Raw genomic sequence first — 12,512 nt, 5'->3', positions numbered from 1 at the left:
GATGGAAGAAATTATCTCCTTGGAAACCAACTGCTAATAAGTTATCCAGTGTAAAGGAAGAAGAGAGCCCAACCTGCAGTGCCATATTCCTTCACTTGGGAAGGTCTGAAAATTGCAATCATGGGGAATTTGCTGAAGTCCTTGGGCTTCTGCTGAGCTACAAAGAATAGAAATAATAATCTAGAAAATGCTTCTTCTCCACCTTTGCTCTAACACAAATGCTTCTGTTGTGTTACACAAAGAGGTGTGTTGAAAGCTCAGTTCAGAATGAATTTATACTCTTCTGTGAGTCAGAATGCAATATGTGCTCATGAACATTATGCCATATGCCAGTATGGTGACAACAGTTTCCATATCTCTGTTGAATGCCCTGTTGCTATGATTTCAGAGCAGAGGATTGAGTAAAATGTTTTCTAAAATCATGTGTTCCTTCTTTGGCTTCATAGTACAAAAGGTATTTCAAACTTGTGCTGGAGAAATGTTGAGCTCCTGGATTCTGGTGGGGATATTCAGGCACTTGAAATTAGACCTTAAGAGCTGCATTTTTTTTTTTTTTGGTAAATCATCTCATCCTATTTTTCTACCCTTTTGGCTCTATTTTTTAAAATCAGCATGGGAATACCAGTCATGTGAAGTTGGTATTATCTCCTTTGGTTTGCCTTAAAGACACCTGAGATACTGACAGTAAATACTAATACCATGAACATAGACCAAGATATTGAATCCTTTTCATTGTCGTCATCTTTGTGATGCCAACCATTCTGGAGGAATGAAGAGCATTAAAAATTCAAGCAAGGAAAAAAGCTAGATATGTAAATACTGTAACTTTGTAACTTTAACTATCATTGTTTATCAGTTGCTCAGATTTATAATTTTCTTCTCATGATCCTTCACCCCTATCATCACACAACAGTCAGCATATGGCTTCCCACCCTAGACAAATTACTGAAAAAGTAAATAAAAGCTTCATTTATTTCCCCCTCTTTGCAAATCACTGCTATAGTTTTCAGTGTCATATTCCATTTTCTAGAAGAACCCACATTCCTGTGACTGTTCAGAAAACAAAGCTGAGAATAAAAAGCACAATATAAGTAGAAGAAACTAAGACAAAAAACACCTCAACAGCTGCTATCATAGATCAGCCCAATACAAAGCTTCAGAGGGAAATTAGTATTCTTTCTGGATTTGTTCTGCCACCTGAATGGTCACTGACCTCAAACACAATGATGAAGGCCAGGCGTGCTGCTAAGACGTGCCAGAACTGCAGCGTGTACCCGTAGGGCACTGGGGAGTGCGGAGGGTCTCGGTAGTCCCTGTACCTGAAAGACAAGCACAGTATGGGAGTTAGCAACCTCTGCACTGCTGCCTGGGTGAAGGCAACCCCAAAACTTATCTTCTCTTGATTAATACATTTTCTGCACCAAAAATGAGCTCAGTCTAAACTGCACAGGTTACCCTAATGCTGCTTGCTTCTAAGGCTGGGCCTGTGCTAGTGCTTGATTTCGGGTCAGGTGCCTGCTTTTGAAGGAAGTGTGATGATCATCTCCACTTACCACGCTTTTCTTCACGCAGATGGACTTGCTTTCAGCTGTAAGTAACCTACCAGTAAGATGCACTCCAAGGGTTCTAATGGAAATTAGGTACAAAGGACCCAAACCAGTGTCTGTCTGAAGAAAAATCCTGAAACAAATACACAGGATGGGAGGTGCTTTCATCCTACAGCATCTCTCTTGGCAGCACAACATGTGCCCTTCAGGCATTTCCTCAGAACTTGGAGAACGGTGGGACGCTCTGCTCATTTAAGGGACACTTTATTGCCTTTATTCAAGGACATTTTAAACTCATAAATGTCCCCAGTTTTGTCAGCCTGATGGGTCTCCCAAAATCCAAATAAAAATGCCCCATGGAATCCACCTGGCCCATGATCAGTTAGTTGGCTATCCCTGTTGTAAAACATGACTCATCCTGACTTCAGCAGAGCCAGCACTGCGCCTCTTGGTATATCAAGAAGTGAGGACCATGTGAGAAAGTGATCTAGTGTCTTTTCTCACAGTGTTATCACAGTCTTCTCACAGTTTGGAAGACTTTAGGTCTCCAAAATTTAACTGTAGATATCTATTGGGAGAGTTGGATCCAGGAATACTCCAAGATTGTATTTAAAAACCATGAATCTGTTTAAGTCACACATTTTGGAGTCCATTTTTACTAGTAGTTTGTTAATTCTAAAATAGAACTCTGGAAACCTTATTTAAAAGTAGGTTTAAAAATTTAAAAATTGTTCATTTCTTCATCTGTTTCCTAGATGGGACAGAAAGCTCACTGTAAAAAAATGTTGAAAATACTATAGTAAATAATACAGGTTCATCACTAAGTTAGTTTTAAGAAACTAATGAAAATGCAGATGAATAAAAGAAATAAACATTATTTAATCTCGATAACAATCTGAATTTCTTCATTAAGCTTCACCTTCTTAGATTGCAAAGGGTGCTGTACAAACTGAAATAAACTGTCTTGACATCTTAGTCAGCATCAAATCTCTCAGAAATTGCAGTATTTCTAGAATAAGTTCTAAAAACTGAGATGATCTTACCTTGTGCAAGTGGCATTCTGACTTCATAGTTTAGGATGTTTTACAATATCCTAAGCATTCCAAAAAGAGAAATTCCTAGGATTTGCTAGGAATCCATTGTTACACATGAAAAAATGGGGAAACCTTTTATAAACAACCAGAATAGCACAGCACTATCTGTGTTGCAGGCGACCAGAAGCTAAGTGGGACTTTTGTCAGACATACTGCCTTCCTGGAAAAATGCCTACACTATTACACAGTAGAACATAATATTTCCTTACCTGCCTATCAATATCTGACTTGAAGTGAAATTAAAATGACTGATGCTTTAGTAGAATGCAGTTTGGTAAGAAGCTGATAAAATCAGGTAAAGAAAGATGTTCATTTTCTTTCAAGGGTAGATATAAATAACAATTCAGTGTCTCCCAAAAGGACAGATATATCTTTTGGAGATTTATTACTCCAATTTTAACAGTGTTCTGTTTAGGGGATATTGAGCAGAATTTTTTTTTTAATTGTGGGATTTCCATCATCAAATTTAAGGAGCAGAAACTTTATGCTAGAAGTTGGGGAAGAAAGGAATTGAAGGGGGAGAAGAGAATGGTCAGAATGACAAAAAATTACTAAATAATGTTATAGCAAAAAAAAAAGGAATGGAATATTCTCACTGTGGTTCTGCTCCACAGGTGAATTTAGCATTGGAATACTCTTTCTGCTAAATAAGTTGCAACAGTCTTAAATATCAGTTAGTTAAATGAAAGCATTGAAGTCATTCCCCTCCCCCCATTTATTATGCTATACCACTCAAAATTCTTCCCATTCAAAAAAAATCACAATATTGCAAGCATCACTGACTTTTGCGGTATCACAGAGTATCTTTTATTCTTTAGGCCCTCATAAAAGGATATTTTATTTCTTCACAGTGAAAAATATTTGGACTAAGCATATCTGCTAAAAGGCTATCAGGTCCCATGCTTGTAATGTAACATTGCAATTAAAAAATAGTAGCTGTATTTGTTTGGTATTTTTGGTTGGGACACTATTTAGGACCTTTATGTAGACCCTTGAGGTTTTCGGCCATTAAATTCACTTAGGTGCAAATCTGCCATTACAGACTTTTGTCAGACTGCAATTTCTCCAATCTGTTGTTGAGTACAAAGGCATGCAGATAATTAACTGCTCATCTTCCTTTGATTCAAACCAAGTATTTTCAAAACCAAGTTTGATTCAAAACAAGTATATGATTATTACTAATAGTTACACCAATAAGCAATGACATAGACATAGTAACAATTCCACAATTTGGAAATGCTGGATTTGAGGTTTCGTAAAGACAGCTTATGACAGAGCCTGTTTATGTCTGTCAGACCTGTGAAATCCCTCAGTGTGGCCTCTCCTGTGCAGCCTTGACTTCCCGTGCACATCCTGTGATATGATCTCATCACAATTGGGTCTCACTGGTACCTAAGTAATCAGGCTCCTATTACTGACCCTTTGATACCATATTTATCCATGATGATTGTGTCTGAGTCAAGCTATGACACCATAAAAATCCTGCATTAGGAACACCCTCCAGATAGCAACTTTTTGGCTTCTCTTTTATCTGAGGAAGGAATCATGCAGGTAACAGCCAAACAGTACCAAGAAGAGCATGACCCTGAACAGCACAGCTAAAACTTACCATTTTTCACTTCTGAAAATCAGTTTCAACTCCAGATTTATTATGATGCTTCTCCATTTCAATGTCCTGAAGCAGAGAAATAGGTTGACCGGAAACTTACCTGCAATATTTTAATGGTGAACCAGAGAATTCACTTCCGTTTGATGTTGGCTCTGAACGGTTTTCAAAGTCAGACACCAGAAATACTGATAAACTGGCATTAACATAGCCAACCATACACCTAGAAGGGACAAAATGCTGTCAGCAGGACACGGCAAGGTTTTTCCTTTAAGTGTTGTACCCAGGAGGATGTCCTTCGGGTTTCATAAAATCGAAAAGTTACAATTTTGATGCTTATTAATATTTGAAAGGGATGTTGAAAGGGATGTTGAGGCAATATAAAAGAAATGCTAAAGTAGGTCAGATGAACAATAAAAGTGAAGCAATGGTAGATTTCTATGGGAGAAGGAATGGTGAAGATTGGGACTGGTTACTTTTGAAAAGTCACCTAAATGGTGAATAGTAGGGGCAGAGAAAATAATGAGGAGTGTTAGGAAGATAATCAAAATATTCCCACTGTTACACTCTTAGTACTAGCACAAAGGGACACTAAATCAGATGGAGAGATAATACACTTAAAACAGCGTTTTAGAAAATGTCCAGTTAATCAGAGGAACTCCATTCTAGAAGATCCCAGCACGACTGAACACTGTGAGGGCCAGGTAAAATTTAGAGAACACTGAGTAGGAGAAGTTATGTCCCCTGTTGAAGGGCTGTGGGTGTCAATAGAAGTCTCAAGTTTGATGTTAGTAAAGTTGAGGAGATCTGGCCAAAATGTGTTGTGCTGTTCATGCTGCACTGCCCAAACACAGCTAAGTGTAGAAACACTACTTATCTTGGTGTAAATTATAATGCACAGTAAGGGTTAGGGTATTTTGGTTTTGGGTTGGGTTTTTCTAAATATGCAATTTACAGTCTTTGAGAAATTATATTCAAACACGGTCTGGCTTTGTCTCCATACTGATTACATTTGGAACTTAATTTAATTCCAGTATTTTTCTAGTATCCTTGTGCATCATATGGATCTAATACCTACAGACATTTTTCGAAAGAAAAGAGTCCTCTCTCTTTTAAGCTATTCAGTAACAGATGGTCTTCACACCTTAATTTGAGAAAACTCACTATTCCTGTGGATTTTTGAATACCTTCCTGCTTTTGTAACAGTACTTACTAATAACATTATTCAGAATGCTGACATAAACAGTTTAAATACTGGTTAGCTCCTTCAAAATATTACTACCTGATGGCTTCATCTAGAAATTCACTCAAAGAAGAAGCAGAAGTGTGAAAACATTGTACTAGAGGTTTGTGAAAACATTGTACTAGAGCTTTGTGAAAAGAAGATAAAAGCCAAACTGTGAGCCAAACTACTTCCCCTGTGCAGAACTTGTTTCAAAACCACTGAGTCATATTTGAGTCTTAAGAGAAATATTTCTAAAGGTGTTGTTTTTTCATTCACAGTGGTCATGAGAAAATCCTTCCTTATGCTTTACTTAGCAATGAGAGTTGATTATAATGCCCCAGGATCCTGTAGATCTTTCTAATGGCACGAGCAGAGGCACATGCTCAGGAACAGCTGGCCGCTTTAACCCTGAAGGGATTTTAACTCTTCATGAAAGTAAACAGAACATCCTCCTTAGCCCCAGCTAAAACGCCCAAATCCTTGCAGGACAGGAGTTAGCAGATCTGCTAATCAGGAGCTGCCACAGCAGATGCCCTTCTTCTGTCAGTATGATTAAATGTATTGACAGTCAAAAGATGTCAAAAAAGCAGCAACAGATGAGCTCACTTTCTGCAGCAGGAGTAAAAAAATCAATCTGCCACATGTCCAATAGCAGAATGCAAGCTCTCTGTCACTGTCTACTGTTTACCCTGGGTTTCTTTGCACAGCAGGGTTCCTTGCTAATGGCACTGGTAGAGCGTTTGCAAACTGTGTCTGTGTTTGGCTGGATTCAGTGACCTTCCCCGAGCCCAGCAGCTGAGATTTCACAACTGGCCATGCAGCAACTATCTCATGCTTGCTGGTAGTGTGCACATGCTAATATAATCTCTGTGTTTAGCAACACTGAAAGAAAATCCACTTAGGCAGCAGGGACTCAGATCACAAATGTCTCTTGGAAGATTTAATCTAAGAACTCTAATTTTAGAAGAAAAACAAATTGCTTTTCTCTGTAAGTATATATTGATGTATTAATTGGAAATTTCTTCCTCTTGCTAGACACTACTTTTTAAAGTAATACATGCTGAATATTACATCAGGAAAAAACCCCAATGTACAAGTTTAAGATGCTCAACAAATTCTTTACTGATTCGTATCAGCATTGCTTCAGAAAAAACCCAGGATTATATCCATGTACTACCAGCTGGGAAGTACAGCTTGGGCAGCATCCTGTCACACACACAAAATCTATGAAATAGCTCTGCCATGTTTGCCTTGAAGTAACCTCACGGATCACAGTCACTCAGCAACCCATTCTGTGAATATGCAGAGCATCAGTACCTATGGTATCTGGAATCTGTTACCTAAACACAAACAATACGTTTGGTTTAGTGGAATCAGAACATACACAGACAGTAATACTGCAACTATTCAAGTAGTAAGTGATTTTCATGCACATCTGTTCCCCCCTCCAAAAAAAAGCCTTACTTTTGTCCTGCTTCTCCTTGGCCAGCACAAGGTCCGTATTTGTAAGCGTAAACAAGGCGAGGGATGAAATCTGATGTCACCGCTATAACAAATGCATTTGTGATAACCGAAAGAATTCCAATGCCTTCCAGGATCCCATACCAGATGCCTGTTCAACAAGGACAGCATGTTTGCTCCAGGAAAACCAAGAACCAAAGTGCCTGAAATACTTAATGATCTGAAGTAGTTTTCCCCACTGCACAAGGTGTTTTACATAGTTATTATCCAAGAGTCACGAATAAAAATAAATTTTCTTGTTGAACAGCTCATCACTGTTCTCAACACTGTGAATCACGCCAAAGGAAGGTTAGACATACCCACTGATTTAATGAGGCATTGAATTGCCCCTGAAACTTTGCTAGAATGTGATTTGAGAAATCACATCTGAATCAACATGAATAAAAAAGTATTCTTTTGTGCTTCTATTAATTACATTATCGAACTGGTTTTTTTACAAATTATACCTCATATGGCTGTTGTCCACACTTGTGCTAGAACCCACAGATTCACACTATTCTCATTCAAAGCTTTAATCAGACTTTAGGCACATGGTAGAGAGCACAAAGTCTGATCTTCTGCTATTTCTTGGTGTGGGCTATGGATTTTTGCAATGCAGTTGGTTAAGTTAGTGAGGTTTCCTATTTATCCCTCTGAAAACACCAGGGATTCAGCGTTGGGCAGATGAATTTGTTTTTGAGTTCTTCCTAAAGGGGTGTTTTTGCATACTGCAAGGACAGGAGAGATTTGTAGTCAAAATAAGTTCAGAGATCCTTTGCAATAGTGTGTGGCTGGATGACCTCAGAGTTATGTGGACATTGTGATTAGCAATGCAGGTGACTCACTGAGAGCAAGTTGTCTGCTGGGATCCAGACCCACCCTGTCTGACCCGCCAGGGATCTGGTGGGCACAGCCCCTGAGTCACCAGGGAGCTTGGTTTCAGCCAGGTAAATATAAAACATAGAAGTTTCTTACAGGATGGGGGCCACTTTAACTTGACTTTCATGTTTCACCCGATCTGTCTGGTTGTTATACTCATGTTAAGCAGCATCATGTGTTGGCACAATGTGTCTGCCACAAAAAAACAACTGCAGAGAACACTGATCACTTTACACCTTGGCTATTAAATCCTCCAGAAAATCATTAAAAGACATTTTCCAATATAGACTATAAATTGTATAAGCAGATTGGAATCAGATACTTGAAGTTTTTTTTAACAATCAAGGGGTGAATTATTAATTGGGAAGATGACTGAAAATACCTTAATCTGCTCTTACTTGAAGCGGTCAAAGCTTTGATGAATAACAAAGCTTTGATGATATAACAAAATACATGTATATAACACCTCTTAACAAAGAGCTCACCTATATCTTTGGCTCTTGAAGCTAAAGGTCTTCTCCACTGAGTAACAAATTTGTAAGCATCAAGCCGAATTTCAATAATATTGTTTAGTAAGGCCAGAAGTGGTGCCAGTGGAAAAGCTGCCACAAAAATGGTTGTGAACCCAAACTGAAGAACTGGGGGGAAAAAAGGAAACACCACAGAATAACTGTTAGGATCCAATCCCAAGGTCTACGATACCAAACAGTGTATGCAAATAAGCATTATGTACAAAGTATACAGACACTTCTTAATTATGTCATACTATATAATGGTCTAGTGGCAGTTGTACAGCAAGTCCTTGTCAAAAGTTAGAAGAAAGAATGAAAAGACCCTGGAATGGACAACACCATCTAAATTTTGTAATTTGGAATGAAGTTCTGAGGTGGACAAACTGTGCTTTTAGAAAGGGACATTTTTACTCCAGCATCAACTAGGATAATACTTGCAAAGATTAGGGATGAATACGTTCCTTTTAATAGTTCAGATGGGAAGCAGTTTGAAATTCTGTTTAAGTTTCTAGAGGTAGGTTTTCAGAGTATCAGACATCCCATTAATTTGAAAAGAATTGTGTGAGGGAGAAAAGAAAAAAACAATCATGACATATGCAGTTCAGATACATAGGGCAAAAGTTCATGTTTTTTTAATACCTTTTTTTGAGCAGTTATATTCTCCTCTCTCCTCTAGATAGAGCAGTGCCTTTTTGGCAGTAAGTTACTTTGTAAATGTGAGGTAGTAAATGAGGGAGGATTTTAAACATAAACAAGCATGCTGGTCTGTACCATGCACTTCAAAGGAAAAACACAAGACAACTTTCTTTAGAAAATAACAGCAAAGTTCTTCAGAAATGTATGCAGATAAAGAACTGGGCTCTGGTTTGGAAAAAGAAATCCAGAATAGGAAGTGTTTCATAGAGGGGAGGTTAGCAAACCATCAGCAGTGTGCTTAACTACATTGGTTTGGTGCTTAAAAACTGACTCCCATTCCTCGCCTGGCCTGTGAGAATGAAAACCTTTTTGCAGTCTCTTTAGCTTCTCCTTAGTGATAATTAAAAGAATTCACCAGCTCATATCAACAAAAAACCAACAACATTAAAATCTAGTGAAAGAGAAAGAATGAAAGTTAGAGCCATACTCATTTCTAGGTATTCATCAAAGAGTCCATAAGCATTCATAGGCTGCAGATTATAGTCCTTTTCCCACTGTGGGAAGCTTGTTTTTCCCTGTGTGCCATATTCTTGCCGTAGTTTTCTCCTGGTCCACCAGTTTTGAATTAGCCTACATTTTAAATTAAATAAAAGAAACAAAGTAAAGAATATGAATGGCTATTTATCATAAAATTGGAAGAGGTTAAGTGGGCACAACATATCCTGCAAAATTCATTTCCCAATGTGCAGGAAAACAGAGCATTAGTAATACATGTGGGTGATGACACAGCATAATAGGTATGAAAACAGATGCAGCTGATGAGCTGTAATCCCAGCCTATATGTTGTTAAAATGGTGAAAGGATTTTGACATATTTTCATTATTTAACTACTTCTTTTTCTCTGCACAGAATGGCAAATCACTTCAGGGTTTGTTTATGTGGCAGAATGCAATGCTGTGTGGAGATAGCTGAGCTCAGTAAATAAGAGTGCTAGTGCTGCTTGATTCTTTCCTCTGTGTGTGACCTCAGAGTGCAGAGTTAACAGTCTGTGGGCAACCCTGGAAGGGAAAAGACAGCTCTGAATGGTGTCTGCAGCCAAATATTCCGAGGGGACAGAGGCAGAAGAAATGTCTGAACTACCATGGTGGCTGAGAGATGGATGGCTGACATAGGAGCTACCTCCATCTCAAGAAAAGGGGGACCTGTACTAGACATCAGGGGGAAGATACTGCTCCCAAAGAAATGCATGTGTGAGACCACTGAGAAAGGCAGTGAGCCAAAAGTGAAATGAATTCTCACATCTGAAATAAACACCTTTTCAGGGAGTTCCACTGGTTTGGCCAACAAGGGACATTAGTTAAGAGTTACTCTAGAGAAAAAAAAAAACAAACCCAAACCACAATGACAGATTTTCTCTGAAGTTGTGGTTGGCCACTTTGTCTCAGTAAGAAAAAACATGATAGACCACCCAAATAATTCAGCCCTTTTCCTGACAATGCTTCACTTCTTGCCCTCACAGTGGCCTGGTCTGCTCTGTGAATGGTGCCAAGTGACTGCAAATAGTCATTAGATTTGGATAAGGGTTTGGACAGCTGTTTGTTTTCTTGAATCTCAGAGATTATTTTTCCATTTATGTAATTTTTCAGAAAGATTACAGCTTTTCCTGTCTTCCTTAAAGAAGTGTAGGTGAAATTGAGTGCAGTTTGACTGAATTAATTTACAGATTGCAGGGTTGCCTCCAAGTCCTCTGGCCATCCACATTGTGTTGGCTGCCATCAAGCTCTTAGCAGAAAGGTGTTTTTCACACAAAAAGGAAGTGCACCTGGTTGCAGCATTTCAGGGCTAAAAGGTGAACTGAAGGGAGAGCAAACACATCTCTCATCAGAATAAGCTGAAGCATTTCACAGTGTTATGACTGTGTCTTTTATGTTGTGGTTTTCCTTGTGACTCTGAAGATTCATTTCACCTGAAGCAGTTTATTCCTATTAAACCACTTGTTCTTGAACAACCTCCTCCTATCTCTATCAATCACTTTCTTTTATTTCTCTTCTGTGCTCTTTTTAAAGTTTCAAAATCTGTATTAATAGAAAGCAGAGTGTTCTAATGAAAACTGGCAAAAGTGGTAGGGAATGGAAAGGGAAGGATCAATACTGCTGCTACTGTTCCCTCCTGCCCATCCCTGCAGCCCTAACAGCTGCAAAACACTGGCAAGGAGTGCTAGGCCCAGGAAAGATGGAGAAATAGCAAATACCTCTGAACTTTGCAAGGGCAAACTTTCTGATAATGCCAGCTCTCTCTTAGATTTTCACTCTTGCTAATTTCCCTTGATGACCATCCACACTCTCTCTAGCATCAACTACACTGATCATATTAAAACTATATTAATCATATTAAACATGCTCATTAAATACTAATCAGTAAGGAATGAACCAATAGGAAATCAGTAATTGCCAACCTTTTAGCTAGGGTACAGCTTCATGTTACCTTGCAAATCACAAGGGAACTTGTCTACATACCAGTCAGTCAGTACATTTTTCTATCTTTCAGAGTGCATGTGCCAGCAGTGCATTTTTCCAGCTCATATCTGATCTTTCAGGCATCTTTTATCACCCAACAAAAATATAATTTAGAACTTACTAGCATAGCTAAGAAATTATACAAATAATATTTTTCATGTAAACATCATAGTGGTCACACTGTTATTTTCAAGGAGTTTTAGAACACAGAATACAATTTTACAAAATCAAGTACTTCCCATGTATTACTTATTTGTGAATATTTATATTACACTTTCACTTTTGCAAACTGTGTCCAATCTGGAAAAAAGCCCTAAACATCACCTATATATCTGGAGTTCTGTATTCTTGGGGAGATTTTCTGTTGTGATGACTACTGCATCTTGCTTTTATTAACTGGTGATAAGTAAAACATAAACTTACTATTCTGTGACCTACACAAGCATAGGTATTATATTTACTTACGGATATCCCAATTCCATGAAATTATTCCATGTCTGCTTTAACACCATTATAATGCCCATTTGCATACAAAGATCAATAAGGCATCCACTAGGATGGCACTACAGGAAAAAGAAAAAGGAAACAAAATGTTAAAGAGGAATTATACTGAGTTTTAAAGCATTTATTAAATGCTATAAATGATACTGGATCATTTACTAAAAGGGAGTTAAATGCATTCTCCTTATTTTTAAAAGAACTGTAAACTCATGGGAAGAGGTGACACTGTATCATACTGTCAGCATTTTAAGCTTATCAACTAATTGTCTGCAGAGGTCAGAGTCAGCTGAAACCAAGGCAGTTTTCACAGCAGTGCTTCTAATGCGCTGTGCAACTGTGGGCAGGGCAGAAGCAAAGGCCACCAAGTTTCTCCATTGATTTCAATTGTTTTGGGGGAGGGTGACTGTGCATCAAGTCAAAGAATGAAGAGAAAATTCCTCCAGGCTGCACATAAACCAACCCGTTTATGCCTAGAGGATAGACCCAGAACTATTAA

The 12,512-nt window shown here is 38.3% G+C and overlaps 1 protein-coding gene across 4 annotated transcripts in view; it reads right to left on the bottom strand.

Moving 5' to 3' along the window:
* ANO4 (anoctamin 4) overlaps positions 1–12,512 on the bottom strand; it is a 210,754-nt gene that overhangs the window by 7,760 nt on the left and 190,482 nt on the right. For all 4 annotated transcript variants that reach the window (XM_038152973.1, XM_038152974.1, XM_038152975.1 and 1 more), the window contains 6 exons: positions 11,981–12,078; positions 9,487–9,629; positions 8,337–8,489; positions 6,937–7,084; positions 4,351–4,470; positions 1,214–1,319 (listed from right to left, as the gene is read on the bottom strand). In XM_038152973.1, coding sequence (XP_038008901.1) covers positions 1,214–1,319; positions 4,351–4,470; positions 6,937–7,084; positions 8,337–8,489; positions 9,487–9,629; positions 11,981–12,078 — 768 coding nt within the window. The remainder of the gene's footprint in view (positions 1–1,213; positions 1,320–4,350; positions 4,471–6,936; positions 7,085–8,336; positions 8,490–9,486; positions 9,630–11,980; positions 12,079–12,512) is intronic.

Source organism: Motacilla alba, chromosome 1A (genome assembly GCF_015832195.1).
Source record: "Motacilla alba alba isolate MOTALB_02 chromosome 1A, Motacilla_alba_V1.0_pri, whole genome shotgun sequence".
NCBI classification, from domain to species: Eukaryota; Metazoa; Chordata; class Aves; order Passeriformes; family Motacillidae; genus Motacilla; species Motacilla alba.
This window is presented reverse-complemented; position numbering and strand designations above follow the sequence as displayed.